This window comes from Scyliorhinus canicula, chromosome 2 (genome assembly GCF_902713615.1).
Source record: "Scyliorhinus canicula chromosome 2, sScyCan1.1, whole genome shotgun sequence".
Taxonomy (NCBI): Eukaryota; Metazoa; Chordata; class Chondrichthyes; order Carcharhiniformes; family Scyliorhinidae; genus Scyliorhinus; species Scyliorhinus canicula.
In genome coordinates this window covers 184315244-184338737 of record NC_052147.1, presented here as the reverse complement: position 1 = coordinate 184338737, position 23494 = coordinate 184315244, and the positions used below count along the sequence as shown (strand labels likewise).

At 46.9% G+C, this 23494-nt stretch overlaps 1 protein-coding gene across 2 annotated transcripts in view; it reads right to left on the bottom strand.

Moving 5' to 3' along the window:
* LOC119961821 (collagen alpha-2(V) chain-like) overlaps positions 1 to 23265 on the bottom strand; it is a 313195-nt gene extending 289930 nt beyond the window's left edge. For both annotated transcript variants that reach the window (XM_038789187.1, XM_038789188.1), the window contains exon 1: positions 23028 to 23265. In XM_038789187.1, coding sequence (XP_038645115.1) covers positions 23028 to 23124 — 97 coding nt within the window. In that variant the 5' untranslated portion in view covers positions 23125 to 23265. The remainder of the gene's footprint in view (positions 1 to 23027) is intronic.
* Positions 23266 to 23494: the final 229 nt, after the last annotated feature.

The following is a 23494-nucleotide window of genomic DNA, read 5'->3' as shown; positions in this document are numbered from 1 at the left end:
CTCCCACAAGTCGCTAAAGGCGTGTTGTTAGGTAATTTGGACATTGTGAATTCTCCCTCCGTGTACCCGAACAGGAGCCAGAATGTGGCGACTCGGGGCTTTTCACGGTAACTTCATTGCAGTGTTAATGTAAGCCTACTTGTGACAATAAAGATTATTATTTAAAAAAACATAAAGAAGGTTAAAGAGGGAGTTCATTGTGTTATGGTTCAAAATAGATTAAGTCAAGGAGATAAGGGGCAGGATTCTCTGGTACTGCGGCAGTGTACCCCCGGCCGTGGGTTCCTGTGGCGTTGGATGGTTTGAATGGAAAATTCCATTGACACTAATGGGAGCAGAGAACCCCACCACCAGCGAACAGCATGCCAAATTCTCTGTCCTCATTAGCAGTCATACTGTGAAAGACATGCAATGGAGAATCGTGGCCAAGATTGAAAAATCAATTCACTTCAGAATAAATTCATACCAAAATAAAACCGATGTACTGGCTAAAGGTTACAATATGATTTAGAAACTAATAATGAGTAGTTTTCAAGAAAAAGGCTCATTACATAACTTAATGTCAAATGGACAGTATTTATCCAAAACCTAGTTTTGTTAGAAGAGTGCACCATTTCAATATTAGGGCACATGCCTGAAATTAGGTAAGATCATTTGCCTCAAAAACATAACACATTTAAGAATATTTGAATTAAAGTAGAACATTTGTGCTGTTCACTCAAGTGTCAGCCTTGCACTGCAAAACTGAAGGGTCACTGCCAGGGTTCAAAGCTGGAAATAAAATACATTTAATAATAATAATAATCGCTTATTGTCACAAGTAGGCTTCAATGAAGTTACTGTGAAAAGCCCCGAGTCGTCACATTCCGGCACCTGTTCCGGGAGGCCGGTACGGGTTCAAAGTGTCTATTGCAGACTTTATTTTTTAAAAGCACTAATATTCATAAAAACCCAATCACTAGATTTACACTTCTTCACCCATATAGGAATAAACATTTCCTTCAAGTGCTTAATTCCTGATAAAAAATAAGTATTGTAATTCATAGTCCCACTTCAAAGAGTCTACAATGACTTGGAGCGGTCAATCAAACTGTGAAAGGACAAGCATTCTGCTGAGATAATGGAGGACTGCAAAATCATTCATGCAGCACAAATGCAATAATGATGACCCTCAGGTTTATGTCATCAGACAGAGTTAAATAGCACTCATTTTTTAAAAACACTGGGTACAGTTCTTTTTTTTAAAAAGGCAGAAATGTTAAATGCCATGACAGCTAAACATTTGTTTTTTACAGTCACTTTTCACATTTTTGACAGTTCCCCTTGACAGCTCTATTGACAGTTCCAATGGATTTATATACTTTTTATGCACACTCATGTCCAGTTCAACAATCCCAAAGGGTACCTTACCACCTCCAAAGAACACCTGACCTCTGCCAAATGTATCCTGCAACCATATGCAAAGAGGATACCATCTTTCCAAAGGACTCTGTAAAATTCCTCCTCCATCTCATCTGCACACATTGCATTTCCCACTCCTGAATATTGAACATCAGCCATAACCAAAGGCAGTTGCCATTTTATGCCTCTGTCAAGCATGCATGCATATCCCAACCCAGTCCTATTCCTGCCCTGCAAAAATGGTAGGTGCCATGTGCGAGGTCGGGACTTCTGGATTTTGGCCATTTTCACAATGGTGGAGGGGCTTTCCATTGTTATGAAGATCCAGGCCTTACTCTGCAAATAGTAAACAAATATAAGAGGCGGGATTCTCCACCGGCGGGCTGCTCCATTTTGCCGGCAGCCAGGGGGTTTCCCAACGGCGTGGGGCTGCCCCACAATGGGAAACCCCATTGACCGGTCGGCATAACAAAGAATTCCGGTGGCGGGGTGAAGCAGAAATGTGGGGGGGGGGGGGGGTAGAATCCCACCAAAGTTATTCAAGCAAAAGAGAGGAAACTGACATAATGAGGTGTCAATAAAAATGAGTGTAGTTCCTTCTGAATGTAAAGTTAGTCAAATATAAATTTTATAATACTCCTGCTTCTGAAAAATCTTTCCATATCACCTAAGCAATCATACTGCTATCCTACTCCCTCAGCCAGTGCAGGAGACAAAACAACACTTTGTAATGTTTTAGAATGGCTCCTTGAAAAACATAAATGCCTCATTTCTATACTAAGAATAAGAAAAACTACAACAGAGATACAAAAATAGATAAAATGTGATTAGTTTATGCTTTTATGCACATAAAATAGCTTATCAAAAACTAAAGCCAGCATGTCACTATTAAATCATGTTTCAACTGTATTACTTATTTCATTGGAAATCATTTTGTCAATCAATTAAATAGTTTAATGGCAAATGTTATATTTTTAAAGTTTTATAACCAGTATTTTATTGAAGAAAGCATAGCTGGCAATTACTACTAGGGTATTTTAACCCCCAAAAATGGGGGTATGTAAAAATGTTTAAATTCTCAAATCCGACCTCCAGGCCACCTTGAATTCACCCAGTTCCAGCTAGCCAGGACCAAGAGGCAGGTTGGCCAGTTAGAATGAGACTGCATGCCTCAGATTTATTCCCCATTTTAGTTTAAATCTCACTGACTGGGTTGCCCAGAGCTTGGAAAATACAGCCACTAAAAGGAGGGAGGACTGCTAGATAAAGCTGAGGAGAGTCTTTCTGCTTAGCTACTAGGTTCCGCCTACCTTCTTCAGCCCCACACTACTACCCCTTCTCTAACCAATGGTTGGCACCCAATTCCTGAGCCATTGGGCAGGATTCTCTCAGCCCAGGGCAGTGCCAGAGAATCGCCAGGCCGGGCGCAAATCGTGTGATGCCGCCCCAAAGCCGGTCAGCCGATTCTCCGGTCTCCGGAGAATCAGCACCATTGGCGCCAGCGCGGTCAGCGCAGCGCAGGTTGGGGGCCGCTCTACATGGCCCCTTCTGGTGATTCTCCGCCCGGGATCAGCCGAGCAGCCGTACAAAAAAAATCTGAGTCCCACCGGCGTCGTCCACGTGTGGTCCTACCCGGCGGGATCTTGGCGTGCATCCATCCGGGGCGCCCTGGTTGGGGCCTACAGATCGGTGAGCCGGCCTCTCAGGCTGGGGCCTCTTTCGTTCCGTGTCGACCCCTGTAGCTCGACGCCATGTTGTGCCGGGTGCAGGGCAGAGAAGGGAGCCATTGCGCATGCGCGCATTGGCGCCGGTCGCACTGCGCATGCGCAGACCCGCGGCGCCCATCTGACACCGGTATCGGCAGCTGGAGCAGCGTGGCTCGATCTAGTGCCATGCTGGTCCCCTGTAGGGTTCAGAATCGCTGCTCCTGAGGGCATGTTGACGCCGTCGTGAAACGCCTCAGGATCAGAGAATCCCGCCCTTTATGTCCCACCTTCCTTCACTCCCTTTCCTTAGTTGACCACTCCCTCCCTTACTCACTCCCATGTTGTGACCTCCAATCTCGCCCTGGCCCTTCCAATCACTCCCCTCCTCCTCAAATCCTCATCCTCTCCACTCCCCAAAACGAAAAGTCCAAACTCCTCCATCAGTGATCTTTCTGATCACACTGTCTGCTCTCAGTCTGGCTGACTGTAGCTGGAAAATGGAGACAAGGACAATTAATCAGAGCCTGTTCTTACATTAGGCAATATTCAGGACTTCCCGACCTCAAGACAGTTGCCCACTTCCTCTCAGCCTCAGAGCCAATATTGAGGCCTACATGTAACCTGCATACAATCCTCACTGGGATCACATTGTAGCCAGTTTGTTCTGCAGATATATTATAAAATGTTCCAGAGAATTTTAGATCCTATAAACACTAAATGTTTTGTTTCCAAGCCAAAATTCACTGGAAAGTTTTATAACATTACTCAAGCTGCAAAAAATTATGTCATCCTCCCCAGCTTGCATTGTATGAAGGAGCAACGGCATTTTAAAAATATAACCGTACAATTACAAGTTGGAAATCAGAACATAAGTTTTTTTTAAATTAATTTGCGAGATGTGGGCATCATTGGTTAGGCCAGCATTTATTGCCCATCCCTAGTTGCCCTTCCAAAGGTGGTGGTGAGCCTTCCTGAACCGCTGCAGTCTTTGAGGTGTAGGTACACCCACTATTCGTTTAGGGAGTTCCAGGATGTTGCCCCAGCGACAGTGAAGGAACGGCGATATATTTCCAAGTCAGGGTGGTGAGTGACTTGGAGGGGAACCTCCAGATGGCGGGGTTCTCAGGTATCTGCTGCTCTTGTCCTTCTAGGTGCTCGTGGTTGTGGGTTTGGAAGGTGCTATGTCTAAGCAACCTTGGATAGTTCCTGCTGTGCATCTTGTAGATGGTATACAAGGCTGCTACTGTTTGTCGGTGGTGGAGAGTTTGAATGTTTGTGAAAGGGGGAGTAATCAAGCGGGCTGCTTTGTCCTGGATTGTGTCGATCTTCTTGAGTGTTGTTGGAGCTGCATTCATTCAGGCAAGTAGAGAGTATTCTATTACAGTCCTGACTTGTAGATGGTGGACAGGCTTTGGGGGGTCAGGAGGTGTGTTACTCGCTGTAGGATTCCTAGCCTTTGACCTACTCGAGGGGCCACAGTATTAATATGGCTCGTCCAGTTCAGTTTCTGTTCAATGATAACATCCAGGATATTGATTAAGGGGGATTCAGCGATGGTGATGCCATTGAATGTCAATGGTGGTTAGATTCTCTTGCCACTTGTCAACCCAAGCCTGGATATTGTCCAGGTTTTACTGCATTTGGACATGGACTGCTTATTATCTGGGGAGACGTGAATGGTGCTGAACATTGTGCAGTCATCCGCAAACATCCACTTGTGCAGTCATCCACTTCTGACCTTATGCTGGAAGAGAGATCGTTGAAGTAGCTGAAGATGGTTGAGCCTAGGACAGTGCGGGTTTCAGAACACTTTGGAGAATATTCTGTTTGTCAATAGTTTAATAAATTTGAAATTGTTTTCAGACCTCCCCCCTCTTTGTTGTGAAGTCTGTCTTCTTTCTCATTAAAGATAAAGTGCATTATTATACTTAACCATATAGCGAATGAAGCAAGAATAAAGGGAGGCAAAGACTCATGGATAAAGTTGCTAAGTGTCTTTCTACTTAGCTACTAGGTCGAGCCTACCTTCTTCAGCTGCACACCATAGCCCCACCTTAACCCATGATTGGCACTCCATTTCCTAGCCTTAAGTAAATACTACTGATCAGCTGTACTTTCCCTTTGTGATGCAAAAACTATTGTATTATCGCAATAATAAGATCAAGTCTGTCAATCCTTATTGGCCAAATACCTAAATACAGCCCTAAAACTATGGGTTTAGATGCCAGAAACGCAGTAGGCAAGGTTTCCGCCTTCTCAATTGCCAGACTACTGACCCCACTAACAATCGTGGGTTCGGCTCATTTTAATATTGCTGGGCGAAGTAAAAGATTTGTGAACTGCTGGCAAATGTTGAGAATGTCAGAAAGATCTGGAAAATACATGGAAGGAGGGAGCATTTTGGATTGTAATGCTGGATTGCTCTTAAGCCTAGACAAGTACATAAGCTGAGCCAATAGGCTACATATTCAAGACATGTCTCCAAAAGGAATTGGTAAGGAGATAGCATCGCACTTTTTGGGGAGTGAGATAATTATTCTTCTGACTGAAATGAGACATTAAAAGGTGAGAACGGATGAGAGGAGACCTCTCACAGCAGCCAGACTCATATGAAATGAGCTGCAGGGGTAGCAATTTTATGTCATCTCCAATGCAGGAATTTCATGACCTGCTACATTAGTAGCAAGCTGCCATCCATCTGTTTCACACTTTACAGACTGATATTAACCCTGGGACTGCAGTTTCAAACTTAAAGGTATAAACCTGTCAAGAAAATGAACTTTGTGCAGTTTTGGTCTCCTTACCTCAGGAGGAATAAACTTGCTATAGAATGGGTGTTCACCAGATGAGAATTTTGAGATGTGAGGAGAGATGGAGCAGTATGAGCTGATACTCTCTGGAGGCGAGAAGAAGAATCTGTAATCTCATTGAGATGTTTAAAATTCTTAAAGGATGTGATTGAGTAGATGCCAAGAGGCTATTTCCCTGACTGCAGAGTCGAGAACCAGGATTCAGAGTCTCAGGATAAATCATAGGTCATTTAGGACTGAAGTGAGGAGAAAAGTCTTCACTCAGGGATTGTAAACCTTTGGAATTGTCTACTCTAGATGTGGATCATTGAGATCAGAGCATGAAAGGATACTAGGATTAGGCAGAAAAATGGAGTTAACATATAGCAGATCAGCAATAATCTTGTGAATTGTGGAGTAGGCACAAGGTGCCATATAACCTACTCTTCTGTTCTTATGTCCTGATCCTTCACAATTATATGTTTATCAGTGGTGATCCCTGCAAAGTGTTTCTTCGATGAAATTCTATGGACATACAAATCCTACTTGATTTGCAAATTATCCAGCCTATAAGCGAAAGCAATAACAATAATGATGAGCAGAATCAACCCATAGTTTTGACAAAGGGTCACCTGGACTCGAAACGTTTGCTGTTTTCTCTCCCTACAGATGCTGCCAGAACTTCTGAGAGTTTCCAGCATTTTCTCTTTGCTTTCGGATTCCAGCATCCGCAGTAATTTGCTTTCAACCCATAGCTTGTCTGTTTCAGACTGAAAACCGCAGTGTAGCTCTCCAGCTGCACAACCAAGCTTTCTCTCCAGATTCTCTGGCACTCAGCGTTCAGAGAATCTGAGGGCGTGGCTTCCTCCATCATTCTGGCAGGACAGGGCCTGATGGAGCCAGCAGCGCAGGCTCCACAGAGATCAGGGCGACATCTTTAAAGGATGCCCCAATCTACGATAAAAATAACCCGCCCCCTGCCTACCACCTCCCCACGGACATGGGTATTCCTCCCACAAGCATCAGGGCAACCATTCCCTCATCACAAGGATTGGGAATCATCCCACTCCTAAAAAGAATCAGGGCATGCTGCCACAACCGCCTGCAATGGGGCTCCCCAGAGGGCCTTGCTCTGGCAGTGCCGGGTTGGCAGTGCCAGTTTGACAATGCCAGGATACTGGGCGGCATGTGGCGCAGTGGTTAGCACTGGGACTATGGCGCTGAGGACCCGGGTTCGAATCCTGGCCCTGGATCACTCTCCGTGTGGAGTTTGCACATTCTTCCCATGTCTGCGTGGGTCTCACCCCCACAATCCAAATGATGTACAGGTTAGGTCGATTGGCCATGTTAAATTGCCCCTTAATTGGTAGAAAAATAATTGGGTACTCTAATTTAAAAAAAAATGTTGCATGACCTGCTAATGTGTGCAAAAAGGCTTCCCACACTAGGGGCGAAATTCTCCCAAAACGGGAGAAATCGTCAAACTGCCGTAAAACCCGGGCGGGTTTTACGGCATCGCGCCCCTTCCCGACGGGGGACCGATTCTGGTCCCCCGTCGGGGCTCGTCGGAGGCTCCGACAAGTCGGCCTTAACGAAAATCGTTAAGCCCGCTTGTCGGACTTAGCGCCGGCTGACGCGTCATATGACGTCAGCCGCGCATGCGCAGGTGGGAAGACTCCACCCGCGCGTGCGCGGGTGACGTCATCGCGTTTTTGCGCGAAACCCGCGCATGCGCGGTCCGGGTTGCCCCTCAGCCGCCCCGCGTATTGATACTGCGGGGCGGCGGAAGGACAAATAGTGCGCGGGCATCGGGCCCGCTGCCCGCGATCGGTGGGCACCGATCGCGAGCCCATGGCACCCTTGGCACGGCCGTGGTACTGCCGTGCCAATCGGTGCCATGGTTATTTTTTTCCAGGTAGTCACGACGTTTTTACGAACGGCAGGACCAGGTGTGTTTGCCGTTCGTAAAAAGGTCGTAAAGGGCTGGGACTTCGGCCCTTCTAACAGCTGTGAATCGCTGCCGGCCGTAAAAAAACGGCGGCAGCGATTCGTGTCGGGATTTCGGCGGGGGGGTGGGAGAATAGCGGGAGGGCGTCAAAAATGTCGGGAAGGCCCTCCCGCTATTCTCCCACCCGTCGTGGGGGGCGGAGAATTTCGCCCTGTTCGTTTGGCAGCTTGATCTGCCTTTAACTCATCTTTAAAGCCCCAAGAACTTAGGGTGAGATTCTCCCATCGGGAAACTAAGGCGCGATTCTCCGAAACGGAGAGAAACAGCCGTCGCCGGAGTGAAACGACGCCGCTCCTCGCCCCCTATTCTCCCCCCCCTCCCCCCCCCGGGGGGGCTAGGAGTGGCGTTGCGTGAATCTCGGGCGCCGGGCCTTGACGCTTGCGTCAAACGGCACGCCGAGAATGACGCGGCCAGCGGCGGCTAAGTGACGTCAGCCGCGCATGTGCAGGTTAGCCGGCTCCAACCCACGCATGCGCGGTTGCCATCTTCCCCTCCGTTGCCCCGCAAGACATGGCGGCTTGATCTGTGTCTCTTAGAGATGCCGGCCCGACGATCGGTGGGCACCGATCGCGGGCCAGACATCTGATGAGCACGCCCGTGGTGCTCGATCCTCTCTCCGCCCCCCAGAGGCCCCACACTTACCTGTCGCGCGATGTTCATGCTGGCAGCGACCAAGTGTGGTTGCCGCCGGCGTGAACCGGTCGGGGTCGTCAGGCCACTCGGCCCATCCGGCCCGGAGAATCGCCGGGAAAAACGGCGAGCGGCGATTCTCCGAGCGGCGAGTCGCAAAACGCGATACGCCATTTTTGGGGGGTGGGAGAATCAGGGGGTTGCCAGGGCGGCGTGGCGTGATTCGCCCGGCCCTCCTGCCATTCTTGCCCCCGGCGTGGGGAGCGGAGAATCGCGGCCTAAGTGCCGACGCCGGAGTGAAAACCGGAGTGTTTTACTCCGCCGTCAGGGGCCGCTCCTCGCCCCCTATTCTCCCACCCCAGGGGGGCTAGGAGCGCTGCCGCATCATTTACGCGCGCCAGGCCTTGGCGCCGTGTAAATTAATGACATCACCCGCACATGCACGGTTGCCGTCCTCCCCATGGGCACCCCGCAAGAAATGTCGCAGTAATCTTGCGAGGCGGCGGAGGAAAGGAGTACCTCCTTCAGAGAGGCCGGCCCGCCGATCGGTGGGCACCGATCGCAGGCCAGACCTCTTTTGAGCGCTCTCCCCGGTGCTGGGTCCCTCCCCCCCCACAGGCCGCCCCCCCCCCCCCCAGCGTTCCCACGCTGATCACGCCGGCAGCGACCAGGTGTGGTCGGCGCCGGCGGGAACACGTCATATTGGGCAGGCCACCCGGCCCACCCGGGCCAGAGAATCGCCGCTCGTCCATTACAAACAGCGAGCGGCGATTCTCCGAGCGGGCAGCCGTAAATCTGGCCACGCCGGTTTGTGGGGTGGGAGAATCGCGCGCGGGTGCCGGGATGGCGTGGTGGGACTCACCCGGCGCCCCCGCAATTCTCCCACCCGGTATGGAGGGTGGAGAATTGCGCCCTTAGTTCTTAAAGTCATAAAGTCACAGTGGCTTACAGCATGTAAGCAGGCCCTTCGGCCCAACTTGTCCATGCCACACAGTTTTTACCACTAAGCTAGTCCCAATTGCCTGCATTTGGCCCAATAGAGTCATAGAGGTGAAAGGTTTATCTCGCCAACAGGAATCTAATTTTTGGTCTGAGGTCAAACTAAGTTCCCCTGCCCGCCAATCTTCCCACTGCTGGCAGGACTGGAAGATTCCACCCAATAGAAGGGAGTTCAAAGTTCAAGTCTGAGATTCTGTGGTAGATGGAGTGGAACAATGCGCAACAAGCTGACAATTGCCCATTGACCCAGCGGGTGGAAGGAATGTAGGTGGTGAGCAGTTGAGATACGAGATAACCACATAAAAAGGAAAGGAATGTGGAATGCTCTGCACTAGTTGATTTGTGTGGAACAAGTACTGATCAAAGATTCTGAAACAAAGTTTTCAAGTACCTACATACAAGGGACTCCCTTTGCATTTGCGGAACAGTGAAAAAATAATGACTAGCAGAAAGATCATTGCATGTTGCTGTCTAATTTTACAGTCCCCAGATCTGGAAGCAGGAAGAAGAAGCAGCGAGAGTGAAAGAGAGCAAGTGACCCAATGGTAGAACTGCCAAAGGCAGGCAGGGAATATTTACCCATGTACCCACTGTCCAACTCATTGAACAACTCAGTTAGTCACTGGCATGTGTCTCATAGAATCATAAATTTAAAGTGCAGAAGGAGACTATTCAGCCCATCGAGTCTGCACCAGCTTCTGGAAAGAGCACCCGACCCAAGTCCACGGCTCCACCCTATCCTCGCAAACCAGCAACCCCACCCAACCCTTTTGGGCACTACGGGGTAATTTATCATGGCCAACCATCTAACCTGCACATCTTTGGACTGTGGGAGGAAACCGGAGCACCCGGAGGAAACCCGTGCAGACATGGAGAGAACATGCAGACTCCCCACAGACAGTGACCCGAGCCGGGAATCGAACCCAGGTGCCTGGAGCTGTGAAGCAATAATGCTAACCACTGTGCCCGAAATGGAATTTGAATAGTAGGAAATGAATATCCATTTGTAGATTAACAGGGAGCATTGGGCACAGCCCAACACACAAACCAGGAAGAAGAGATCGTGGTGGAAGTGGAGAAGGATGTTTCTCAACAGATGCTAAAGAAATGTCAGCTCTCAGTTGAAGAATATCTGCTTGATGTTTTCAACAGGTCCTGTCATGAAAAAAGGATACGACAGAGCATTCCCAAAAATGTGCTGGTAATAATAATAATCTTTATTGTCACAAGTAGGTTTACATTAACACTGCAATGAAGTTACTGTGAAAAGCCCCTAGTCGCCACACTCCTTTCGGGTACACAGAGAGAGAATTTACAATGTCCAATTCACCTAACAGCACGTCTTTGGGGACTTGTGGGAGGAAACTGGAGCACCCGGAGGAAGCCCACGCAGACATGGAGAGAACGTGCAGACTCCGCACAGGCAGTGACCCAAGCCAGGAATCGAACCTGCGATCCTGGCACTGCTAACCATCGTGCTTTTGGGAAGGCAGGGCCGTAAGCAGAGTTCAATCCCCTCCTCTGCAGCAACATCAGAGAAGGCTTCTCAACAATAAAGTTAAGCCTGGAATCAATGGCATGCAAGAATCACTGCTTACATCCCAGAGAACAAGAATGTCTATCGGCGAGATATCATTGCTTCATGTCTTTCATGACTTTGGCAGTGGAATGGAGAAAGAAACGAAGGGAAGTGTAAATCGTGTAGCACAGTAGTTAGCACTGTTGCTTCACAGCTCCAGGGTCCCAGGTTCAATTCCCGGCTTGGGTCACTGTCTGTGTGGAGTTTGCAAGTTTTCCCTGTGTCTGCGTGGGTTTCCTCCGGGTGCTCTGGTTTCCTCCCATAAATCCTGAAAGAAGTGCTGTTAGGTGAATTGGACATTCTGAATTCTCCCTCTGTGTACCTGAACAGGCACCAGAATGTGGCGACTAGGGGCTTTTCACAGTAAGTTCATTGCAGTCTTAATGTAAGCCTACTTGTAACAATAAAGGTTATTATTATTATTATCATTAATTCACAAGATAAAATTGGAAACATACTGGATGGAGCCCTTCAGATCTGCCAAAGTACCTGAATATTCTCTTCATCATGCCAAAGATCTGTCTAATTTGAATAGAAGTGTGACCTTAATGTGGCGTTTCTCCAGTGCACGACTGGACCTTCTCAATAGTCTTAAACTGAATAATTTAATAATAGACTGAATAAATGAGCCAGTGTCTTGTCCTGGATTCTGGAAGAGCTGCAAAAACAATCTAGATCCCCTCAAAGGAAACCAAAAACTTATATTTGCACAGCACCTTTAATCTAATAAAAAGTCCCAAAGCACTTCACAGAAGTAGTTCTCTCAGAAGATTGTGGGGCTGGAGGAAATTACAGAGGTAGACAGGAAAAAGGGTAAGGCTGGATTTGAAAACAATGACGATCATTTGAAAATCAAGATGTTGTTTGATTAGGAATCAATGTAAATCAGGTAATTAAGAGGTGATACGGGAACAGGCCTTGGTGCAAGTTGAGAGACGGGCAGCCGAGTTTTGGAGTGCATCAAATTTACAGAGGGTAGAATATGGGAGATCAGCCTAGAATATATTGGAGTAATCCAGCACTATAGAAGGGAAAAACACAAATGAGGGTTTCAGCAGCAGATAATTGTAGCAGGGCAAAGTCAGGCAATGTTACAGAGGTGGTAATCAGCGATCTTAGTGATGGCCCACATATGTTGTTTCAGTACAGTGGCAGAGATAAGAAGCTGATTGGAGGTTATATCATTTGTGGAATCTCCCTGCACACTGCGAATTGATATACACGGATGGATCGGTGCCTATTTACGTACTGAGGGAGTGTAGACCCCTTTGGTTCACGTTAACTCTAGGGGCTCCTACACGTAATAATGCAATCTATTGCTCCAAGCACTTGTGGAAACCCAGTGATCCAAATAAAATTTTTGGTACATTACCTTACTCATCTATCCAATCTAATGAGATGGCCTGCTGCTTATGATTCTTCTAATACCTGCTGATCTACAAGAGGGATTGAAGCTTTCCTGGTGTAGCCTTAGAAACTGACCTCCTTCCTATCTTTCCCCTATTCCTCTTGCCGTTCCAGCAGAGCCTCGGAAAAATATGTCAAACAACAAAACAAAACATCACAAGTTAGACTCAAATGAAGTTGGAAGCCTGCAAAATAAAGACCAACAAAAGATGGCAAAATTCCAACCTAAAGTAATGAGTCTCTAACAGCGCAATGGAACACAACAATTCATCATTAAGATTCCAGCATCAATCTTCCTCAGCTGCTGCTTTGTTTTATTGCTGCAGTGAGATCAATGGACGCTTGAGCGGAAATAATGGAATTTAGGATGGATCATGACATCCTGGCTTAAAGTGATCATTTCCATGGTTGCGCCTTGGAGCAAACATATATGATACCCAACTTCGCTTCCTGCACAGTTTGCAATAAACAAAATAAGCATAAAGCCAGCAGATCCTCTCTTGTCCCCAAATTCCAACCCTCTAGATTGGTTTGGTGCAAGGGTAGAGTCGTGGGTCACCTCAAACTTACATTGTGTAGGTAATAAGTGGAGGGGGAGCTGGGGGAGAGACAGGGAGCAACTTGCTGAATCAGTCCTTTTCGCAATTAGGTGGATTGGGAAGAGTCCAATAAATAATGAATTTTAAACGGCCTGTGCAAGCAGTGAATGTAATGGATTGAATTGTTTCTTATTCCAAGCTTTATATGCCCCTTAAGCAAACCCAGCAACTTGGCTTTTGCATTCCAAGAGTCCCCACTTCCCTGTTGTTGCTGGCTTTTCAAAGATTTTGAATAGTTTAACCTCGTGTTTAACCCATTTGTTTTCTGGGTGTTAAAATTCCACCATCTTAATAATGACACCAGTGAATCATTGCAGACTTTATCATTTACTTTGCTATGAACTGTGCACATTAAGTTCAGGGACATAAACCCAAAGGCTGTGAAGACAAGCGCCTGATTCAGGATACAACGCGACTGGCAATTCTCGTGACAGGCCTAACGGGACCCTATGAGGCATCACAATCTGGATCTCGCCAACAATGGGCAAGCTGAAATTTGCATATTAAAGTGTAGCTAGCCTATGGAGTCATTATTTATAATGTTCACATCTATATCCATGCCTAGCTCCAAAGGTTTGGAAATTCCTCTCCCAGTGAATGGAAATTTGCTATCCTATGTCCTAGAACACCCCCCTCTTCTCAACAATAAACTACAATGTACTGTTGCTATAATAGCAGACAAACATTTAAGGCAATCATATAGCAGTCGTCTGTCATTATTCGAAGAGAGGTATTAGTCTATTTCGAATGCACAACTGACTATTATTGTCCAACAAGTTTGTTTCGAAACACTAGCTTTCAGAGCACAGCTCCTTCCTCAGATGAATGATGAACTCAGGTGAACTGTGCTAACCACTGTGCTACCGGGCAGCATGGTAGTACAGTGGTTAGCACAGTTGTTTCACAGCTCCAGGGTCCCAGATTCAATTCCCGGCTTGGGTCACTGTCTGTGCAGAACCTGCACGTTCACCCCGTGTCTGCGTGGGTTTCCTCCCACACTCCAAAGATGTGCAGGTTAGGTGGATTGGTTGTTCTAAAGTGCCCCTAGGTTAGGATTACTGGTTTATGGGGATAGAGCGGAGATGTGGGCTTAAGAGGGGGGTGCTCTTTCCAAGAGCCGGTGCAAACTTGATGGGCCGAATGGCCTCCTTCTGCACTGTAAATTCTATGATTCTATGAAGGAGCTGTGCTCCGAAAGCTAGTGATTCAAAACAAACCTGTTGGACTTTAACCTGGTGTTGTAAGACCTCTTACTGTGCTCACCCCAGTCCAACGCCGGCGTCTCCACATCATGACTCTATTATTGCCCAGGGAAGAATGTCATACAAACATGATGAGCCTTCACTCACTATTGCCATGGACAGGAGCTGGTATACTGAGGCACCTTATTTGCCACAGAATCAGAACAGTATCCTGTTCTATCATGCTTGAATGTTTCGAATTCCTACACCACTTTTACGCTCGCTGAGCAACATCACCAACTTCACAGATTTGTTACAGTGCAGGAGGCAATTTTGCCCTTTGGCACTCCAAACGAGCATTATGGCTTAGTGCCATTCCCCTGCCTTTTCCTGGTATCCCTGTACATTTGTTTCTAGTTAAGTAATCAAGTACTGCCCTCTCAAATGCTTCAATTGAACCTGCCGCCATCATACTTCCAGGAGGTGCACTCCAGGCCCTGAAAGCTTTTTCTCACAACACATTTGCTTCTGTTACAAATAACCTTAAATCTGTGCCCTTGCGTTAGAACATAGAACATAGAACAGTACAGCACAGAACAGGCCCTTCGGCCCTCGATGTTGTGCCGAGCAATGATCACCCTACTCAAACCCACGTATCCACCCTATACCCGTAACCCAACAACACCCCCCTTAACCTTACTTTTTAGTACACTACGGGAAATTTAGCATAGCCAATCCACCTAACCCGCACATCTTTGGACTGTGGGAGGAAACCGGAGCACCTGGAGGAAACCCACGCACACACGGGGAGGACGTGCAGACTCCGCACAGACAGTGACCCAGCCGGGAATCGAACCTGGGACCCTGGAGCTGTGAAGCATTTATGCTAACCACCATGCTACCGTGCTGCGTTCTTGATCCTTTTACATGGGGAGCAGTTAAGTGCTGTCAATTTCCAGCTGACCACTTCAAAATCATTCAAGCATGATGGGAGGTGATAAGAAAGCACTTAACTCTATTTGAAGTGGTTGATGTTTCTAAACATTGCATTTGGAACATTTCAGTTACTCAACCGTGAAGGAAGACGAATGAAGCAAAACTGAGAGCTGTGTGGGTGTGGAAGCTGTCAATCACAGCCTAGTAAGTGGAATGGATGAATGGCTTATAGCTCAAGGATCTGAGGGGTTTAATCACAGCTGGCTGGTTTCCCTTTCCAGGAATCAACTCATGGTGCTTCCTGTGTCTGAGCCAGTAGGTTCATTGTCCAGGCGAGTGTTCCAAGAATAATATTTTCACTGCCTCTGTTTGGACTGCTCTCTAGCTTCCAGACGGGTATCTTTTTAGGGAGCCTCCAGACGGGGGTGTCTTTTCTGGGGGTCTATTTATGTCAACGGTCTCTGGGGGATCTTATTATTTTGAGGGTCTCTGATGGGGTCTTCTTATTTAGGATGCCTCTGGGAGTGCCTTGTCAGGTCATCAGAAAATGAGCTCAAATAGCACAAGGCAGATTAAGAAGTTGAAATTAGTTTGAATAAATAAATCTGGGAATTGAGACCCAACAATTTTAAACCTCATGCCTCATTTGAGAGGCCCGTCCAGCCAAGCCAGACCATCCATAGCACCAAGCCAGCAGACGAGAGACAGGCAAATGCACTACAGGTCACAGTCATGAACAGTCCCAGCAATGATAAGGAAAGGGCTTAAATCATAGACAACATCTCAACATCCTGGGCAGAAGAGGTCCAAGCAAAGCACAAAAATATATTTTTACCTGTCTGACCTCTTCTGTGAGGCTACTCATTCAAACAGGTCACCAGGAAACTGTGGTAGTATGGCTAGAGAGATCATATTACCGAAGAACCAAGCTGCCATTGGTACAGCAGCCTCGCTGCCCATTGGCCCAGGCAAGTCATGTGCCTCTCTGCCAATTGGTTGTGGCTGGTCATGTGACTCCCCGCCGATTGGCTGAGAGGTTGGTAGCTCCGCCTACAAGGCAGGGTATAAGAGCTCGTACTGTCTGGCTCTTGTATCTGGCTCACACTCCGTCCAAATCACCAGGTGCTGCGTAGCGGACCTCACGGTCCAAGGGAGGGTTTTTAAAAACTATAAATTCCTCATCCTCCCCCACCTCTGCGCACCGGCACTTCTTGGACTGGACTATCAGTGCAACCTTCAGAGCTTAACTTTTAAATTCGGCGGCCCTATTCCCCCCCTTACTGTCTGCAGCCTCGCGTCCCTCAAGGTCGACCCCCCTTCCTTGTTTGCAAACCTCACCCCGGATTTCAAACCCGTCGCCACCAGGAGCAGACAGTACAGGGCCCAGGACTGGACCTTCATCAGGTCCGAGGTCCAAAGGCTTCTGAAGGAGGGGGTCATAGCGGCTAGCAACAGTCCCCGGCGAGCACAAGTGCTGGTGGTTAAGACTGGGGAGAAAAACCGTATGGTTATCGATTACAGTCAGACCATCAACAGGTTTACGCAACTGGACGCGTATCCTCTCCCCCGTATCTCCGACCTGGTTAACAGGATCGCGCAGTACAAAGTTTTTTCCACAGTGGACCTTAAGTCCGCCTACCACCAGCTCCCCATCCACACGAGTGACCGAAAGTACACTGCGTTCGAAGTGGATGGGCGACTCTACGATTTTTTAAGGGTTCCTTTTGGTGTCACGAATGGGGTCTCGGTCTTCCAAAGGTAGATGGACCGAATGGTTGACCAATACAATTTACGAGCCACCTTCCCGTATCTCGACAATGTTACCATCTGCGGCCATGACCAGCAGGACCACGACACCAACCTCCGAAAATTCCTCATTACCGCAAAACTCCTTAACCTCACGTATAATAAGGATAAGTGCGTGTTTAGCACCGACCGTCTAGCCATCGTCGGCTACGTAGTGCGTAACGGAGTGATAGGCCCCGACCCCGAACGCATGCACCCCCTAATGGAACTCCCCCTTCCCTACTCCCTCAAACGCTGTCTGGGCTTCTTTTCTTATTATGCCCAGTGGGTCCCTAACTACGCCGACAAAGCCCGCCCCCTCATCCAATCCAACACATTCCCCCTGTCGATGGAGGCCCGCCAGGCCTTTAGCCACATCAAAACAGACATTGCGAAGGCCACGATGCGCGCTATCGACGAGTCCCTCCCATTCCAGGTCGAGAGTGATGCGTCCGATGTAGCTCTGGCGGCCACCCTCAACCAAGCGTGCAGGCCTGTGGCTTTTTTCTCCCGGACCCTCCATGCTTCCAAAATCCGCCATTCCTCGGTGGAAAAGGAGGCACAGGCCATTGTCGAAGCTGTGCGACATTGGAGGCACTATCTGGCCGGTAGGAGGTTTACCCTCCTCACAGACCAACGGTCAGTAGCCTTCATGTTTGATAATGCACAGAGGGGCAAGATCATGAACGACAAGATCTTACGGTGCCGGATCGAATTGTCCACGTACAACTACGATATCTTGTATCGTCCTGGGAAGCTCAACGAGCCTCCTGATGCCCTGTCCCGCGGTACCTGCGCCAACGCACAGGTGGACCGCCTCCGCTCCCTCCACGCGGACCTCTGCCATCCAGGGGTCACCCGCTTTTTTCATTTTATCAAGAGCCGCAAACTGCCCTACTCCATCGAGGAGGTCAGGACTGTAGCCAGGGAATGCCACATTTGCACGGAGTGCAAGCCGCACTTCTACCGCCCCGAGCAGGCGCATCTGATAAAGGCTTCTCGCCCTTTCGAACGTCTTAGCATGGACTTCAAGGGTCTCCTCCCCTCCAACAACCGCAACACATATTTCTTAAATGTGATTGACGAGTACTCCCGCTTCCCGTTCGCCATCCCCTCCCCGACATGACCACTTCAACTATCATCAAGGCCCTCCATTCCATTTTCTCCCTGTTTGGTTACCCCTCGTACATCCACAGGTGTCTCCCAGTCTTCCACTGGCAAGAGGTTCTCCCAGACGCTCCCCACTCTATTCGGTCTCTTCTCTGTACTGCCACGAATCAAACACCTCATGAACGTCTTCTTGTTTTCCCCAGGAAGCCTTCCTCTGGGACCCCACTCCCGACCTGGCTGGCCACTCCCGGGCCCATCCTGCTCCGGAAGCATGTGCTGGTGCACAAGTCCGACCCATTGGTTGAAAGAGTCCAGTTACTCCACGGGAACCCGCAGTACGCGTACGTGGAGTATCCCGACGGACGACAGGACACGGTCTCCCTTCGGGACCTGGCTCCCGCCGGAGTGCGGCCACACCCCCCAACACGAACACCCTCCCCCCAGTCCCGACCGCCCCCAGCGCCCCGAGCACCCAGGAACCCCTCCCCCCGGCCCGGCTACCACCAACTCCGACCAGGGGTACGGACACTGGACCGCGACCACAGCTCCCGGAGTCACAGACGACCACCGCTCCAACGTCACCGGCGCTGCTGCGCAGGTCCAGCAGGACACCGAAGGCACACATCCGGCTGATCGAGTCAATTTGATGGACCTTATAGACTTTCACATTCTGCATATGTTCCTTGTCTGTGTTTTTTTTTGTTTTTTGTTCTCATTATTATTACTATGGTTAGTGTTGTTGTTTTCCCTTGTACACTGTATATAGCATGGTTTTCTTACACGTTCGTCGCGGGCCAGTGGGCAGCCATAGTTACCTCGGTACTACCCGAGAAGGTCTCTAGTCATACTACCAGTTTTACGGGCCACACCCCCCCTCCCCCCGTCTCTCCTGCCACTCCTTCCCACCCCCCCCACTTCTTTCTCAACAAGGGGTGAATGTGTTAGTATGGCTAGAGAGATCATATTACCGAAGAACCAAGCTGCCATTGGTACAGCAGCCTCGCTTCCCATTGGCCCAGGCAAGTCATGTACCTCTCTGCCAATTGGTTGTGGCTGGTCATGTGACTCCCCGCCGATTGGCTGAGAGGTAGCTCCGCCTACAAGGTGGGGTGTAAGAGCTCGTACTGGCTGGCAGTCGGCCTTTCTCTGTATGACCACTGCCGGGCTCACATCTAGTGTATTAAAGCATGTTGTTTGGAACTTCACTACGACTCGAGTCCAATTGAAAAGAGATTTCCGTCTCTCTTCCCCACTCTACTGCTCCCCAACCCCCACCACTCCCTTCTTTGCCTTCTCCACCCAACCTGGGTTTACCCAATGGAGCATTCCTGATGTGTGCAGACATGCCCCGGAAGAGCCATGTGGGTAGAAAACCAAAACAGATATCCAATCACTTCTGCGATGGCTGCAGCTGCATTATTTACATTAATAGCCTCCACCCTTGAATCTAGGAACAAGGAGCTCTTTCCTTTTTTACATTCATGCATGGCTGTGTTATCACCCTCTCTTCTCTAATCCGATGAGGCAGAGACTGGGCACAAGGCCTAAGGCCTACTTCTTCTGGCTATCTTTCTTCAGGCACTGGGGGAGGAAAATGAACCAGCGATGGTGCAAACAATAGCTGCAGAAATAAGAGTACTTATCTCAGTTGTGTTCCCCAGCTGCCATCATTTTTATTTCTGTTATGAAGTTGTACATTTAAACTATTAGCTTCCTCTCTCTTCAGACGTGAGCCAACCTACTTCTGATGGCATCTGGATAAAATAATGCTGAATCCAATTATAACAGTCCCAATCCCAATTTCTTCCATTTGGGAAAAATCATCATCAAACAGAACCTTGATCCAAGCATAACATTTTCCAGAAAATTAGTTCTGCCGTAATCAGTGTTCAATTGTACTGAAAACACCCAGTGATGTAGCGCTGAATTCTTCCAATGTGTTGTATTCTTCCCACACAAATACATAATGTAACCCTCCCAAGCTTAATTCTGAACAAAGTCCCTCCTGTTTCCATTTACCATTTAAAAAGCATTTTATGTTTTTAATTCATGTTCAGTGGTAAGTAGCAAAAGATTGCCAAAAATATTTACATTCCTTGGTTTTCTTAAATAATATTTTGTTTATGGAGTTCCCAGCTACCCTCTGTAAGAAAATACGCATTCATTCTTATTATTTTCAGTCAATTCACCCGTTCTGTTTAATAACTTCTCATCAGAGTAGTGATGAAATAGATCCTCCAATGTTCTTATTCTTTGTAAAAGGAGTGACAAGTAAATCCTAAATTCAAACTAAAATAAATGAGATAATCTATCATCTTTCTTCCTCCCGGTGTAAACTCAATTCAATTGTAGGGGGAAATATAATAATCACCTTAACTAGACAGAATATAAAAAGCTTGTGTAAAATGCCAGTGCTGTAAATTGTAGTGGTTGCATTTGAAATAGTTCCAGATCTTGATCACTTGGGAGACAGACGAGCCTTTCCTCAAGTTGTACATTGATGTTGACCAGTAGGGGGCTGCAAACAGCTCCCTAACTTCTGCAATTTTGCAGTGCGCTTTGCAAGGCTCGCATTCAAAGCACACTCAACACGAGCTAACATTGAACTAAACCCCTGTTATTCAGAAATCTACAGTCGATGGATGTAATATAGATTTCTCATTTTGTTTCTTTATGATTTGCACCCCATTAAAAACAAACTGAATGATTTAAGCGAAACGACGACCCACCAAAAGAATGAGTTTGCTGGCCCCAGCATGTTGTGAACCAGGCAAACCCTCTGCACAATGCTTTTCAGCCATTGTTCAGGGCTTGTCGTTAGAAGTAGGAATGATTCTGCTGAGAGTCAGAGGCTATTCAATTCACCCAAGATGTTCTCGACTGTCACTTTAACAAATCATGGTTGCAAAATCTCTCCTCTATGAAAACCCAAACCATGAGAGGCGCAGTGGCCAAATGTGTGAGGAAAAAGATTGTAAAAGCTTCCATCCAACATGACACAAATGCTATGACTTCATTAGCACATTGCTGATTAATAACATTTAAAATTGGAAGAATACCAACTGTCAAGCTTGATTCAAAGCTCGCATTTTTTCAAATTAATTTATAAATGAAACAACATTTCTTATCCTGCAGTTGTCTGTTTATGAATGACAATTTGTTTTGTGTAAATGAGAAAGCATCAACTGCAAATCAAACTCAGATCTCTGTCCAGTCTTGCCCACAGCATTTCGGTCTTTATATTCTATTTCCTACCAGGTCTGTGACTTTTGACTTCTATTAATCTTTGCTCGTTAATGCTTCCTTGAAAACTGAGCGCAAGCATAAGAGAAACATTATGTTTGATGTGGATTTTATTTGGCAAGTCTACTCTGCAATGACGTGATCTGTAATCTATTTCCCTATGGCTATATATCACAGTGGAATAAATTAATCAGGGGTTTTGGTTGGTGGAAAAGAATAGAGAACAGATTTTGGATCATTGTTTCAGCGTTTCCCCCAGGAGCACAACACATGCAGATGGACTTTAAGTAATTTAACACGTACATGTACTGTTAGGAAGCACTTGAGTATTAAGAAATGCAAGTGTTACTTTAACAGCATTGGTGCTCAGTGAACCAAGTGAAGATAATTTCCTCACAGAAACAGCCTCACAAATGTGCATGTTAGTCATTTTATCAGCTTTTCCAGCTGTGGGATGATGATCCACATTAAAGATATAGCAAATGCTGCATCCCAGTCTCTTTGAAGAATATTACCAAACAATGAAGCACACTTTCAGATTCAGGGCTGCATTAAGGCCTCAATTCTTAAGATGTGTTGTTAACTTTATACAGTTATAAATGAAAAAGTGAACCGGACAAACTACATTGTTATAAGAACCTCTGAATGCTTTTCTGAGGACCAATTTGTCTGTTTATTCCTGCTGCTGATGCCTCATCGGCCACTCAAATGAATTCAACATACTTTCCATAAGTAACTGTGCCGTCAAAACCCTTAAAATCTCTTCAAGTGCTACTAAAATGAGTTTGCATTAAATTATTTTATCAAATATAGATTCCAAAGTCAAAACATCAATGGATACAAAAATAAATCAAGTTAGTTGATCAATATTTAAATGGGCAGTTTAATGATATAACTCTCTCTTAGCAGTTCCCTGTAAGGGGAAAATATCCAGCATGTACAGAGTGAGGTACTTAAATGCCAGACTTTCTTCACCAGTCAGTAATGGGTGACAGAGCACTGGAACTGGCAAGATCTAAAGTAAGAGTCTGGACTGGATCAGATGCTGTCAGTGTAACATAAAGCAAAAGCTAATGCATATGATCATTTATACAACGTGGCAAACAAGCCATCTGGCTTTTAATCAGCCCCATTGCAACTCGGAGGCCGTCTTTACATTATCAGAGACAGAAAAAAAAAGTGCATTGCTGAGTGCTCCACCTTGGGGTGGTGAACTTCAGATGTTCACGAGCGTTAATATTTGATAAACTTTTGTTGAAGCAAATTCTTGGATTTTAACCAAATGCCATTGCTGCTATTCCACAATTGTCATTTCCTTCTGATTTCAATTTTTTTTTAGTTAGGGCTAAGGTTTCTCGTGAATCTGACTGGAATCTCACTATCATGCTTGAAAACGTTTTGTTCACTCCGATCTGTTTTCCTTCCCCTTATTTCTTTCACATTGGATAATATGCATTCTAACTGGATCTATTTTCAATCATGTGAAACTTTCAATTAACTAGCTCTTTGGCAAAACAGTGCACAGCTGCTGAATTTCTAAACAAAACATTGTTTCCTGACATCCTGCAACACACATCAAAGAACATACTGTGATTAGAAGCAGGCAGTTGTCAGGAATGTAACTCCAAAATTAGTTGTGAAACATGTAACTTACCGATTTCTGTCTCAATCTCCTGATTTTTTACCAGTCTTAATTGTGCCAGCGCTATGGCAAAAAGCAGCAAAGTCCCCATGTGCACCAAGTTCCCCATGTCTAAATATCAGACATGAGAGTCTGTGCCGATCAGTGGTAGAGTATCAATTCACTAACATCAAGTCAATGTGTTCCTGTTCCTTTTCAGCACCGGGCCCAGCTGAATCTCTGCAATGATCTTTCTGCTAGTAAAGCTTTTAAATGGGATAACTCTTGGCAACTCTCCTTTTCCTGCCTCTTCCCTGAAACCAGAGCCTCAGATTGGCCCTCTAATGTTCAGACTTGTAGTTGATTGATACCAGTTTACTGAATAACACACCCACATTGTTAGATAGTGAAGCAGACATTGGTTATGTTTAAAACACTGCAGTGAGAATCTAACAAATATATTTGTCAGTGGGATACTTTTTGAGGTGCATTTATAAATT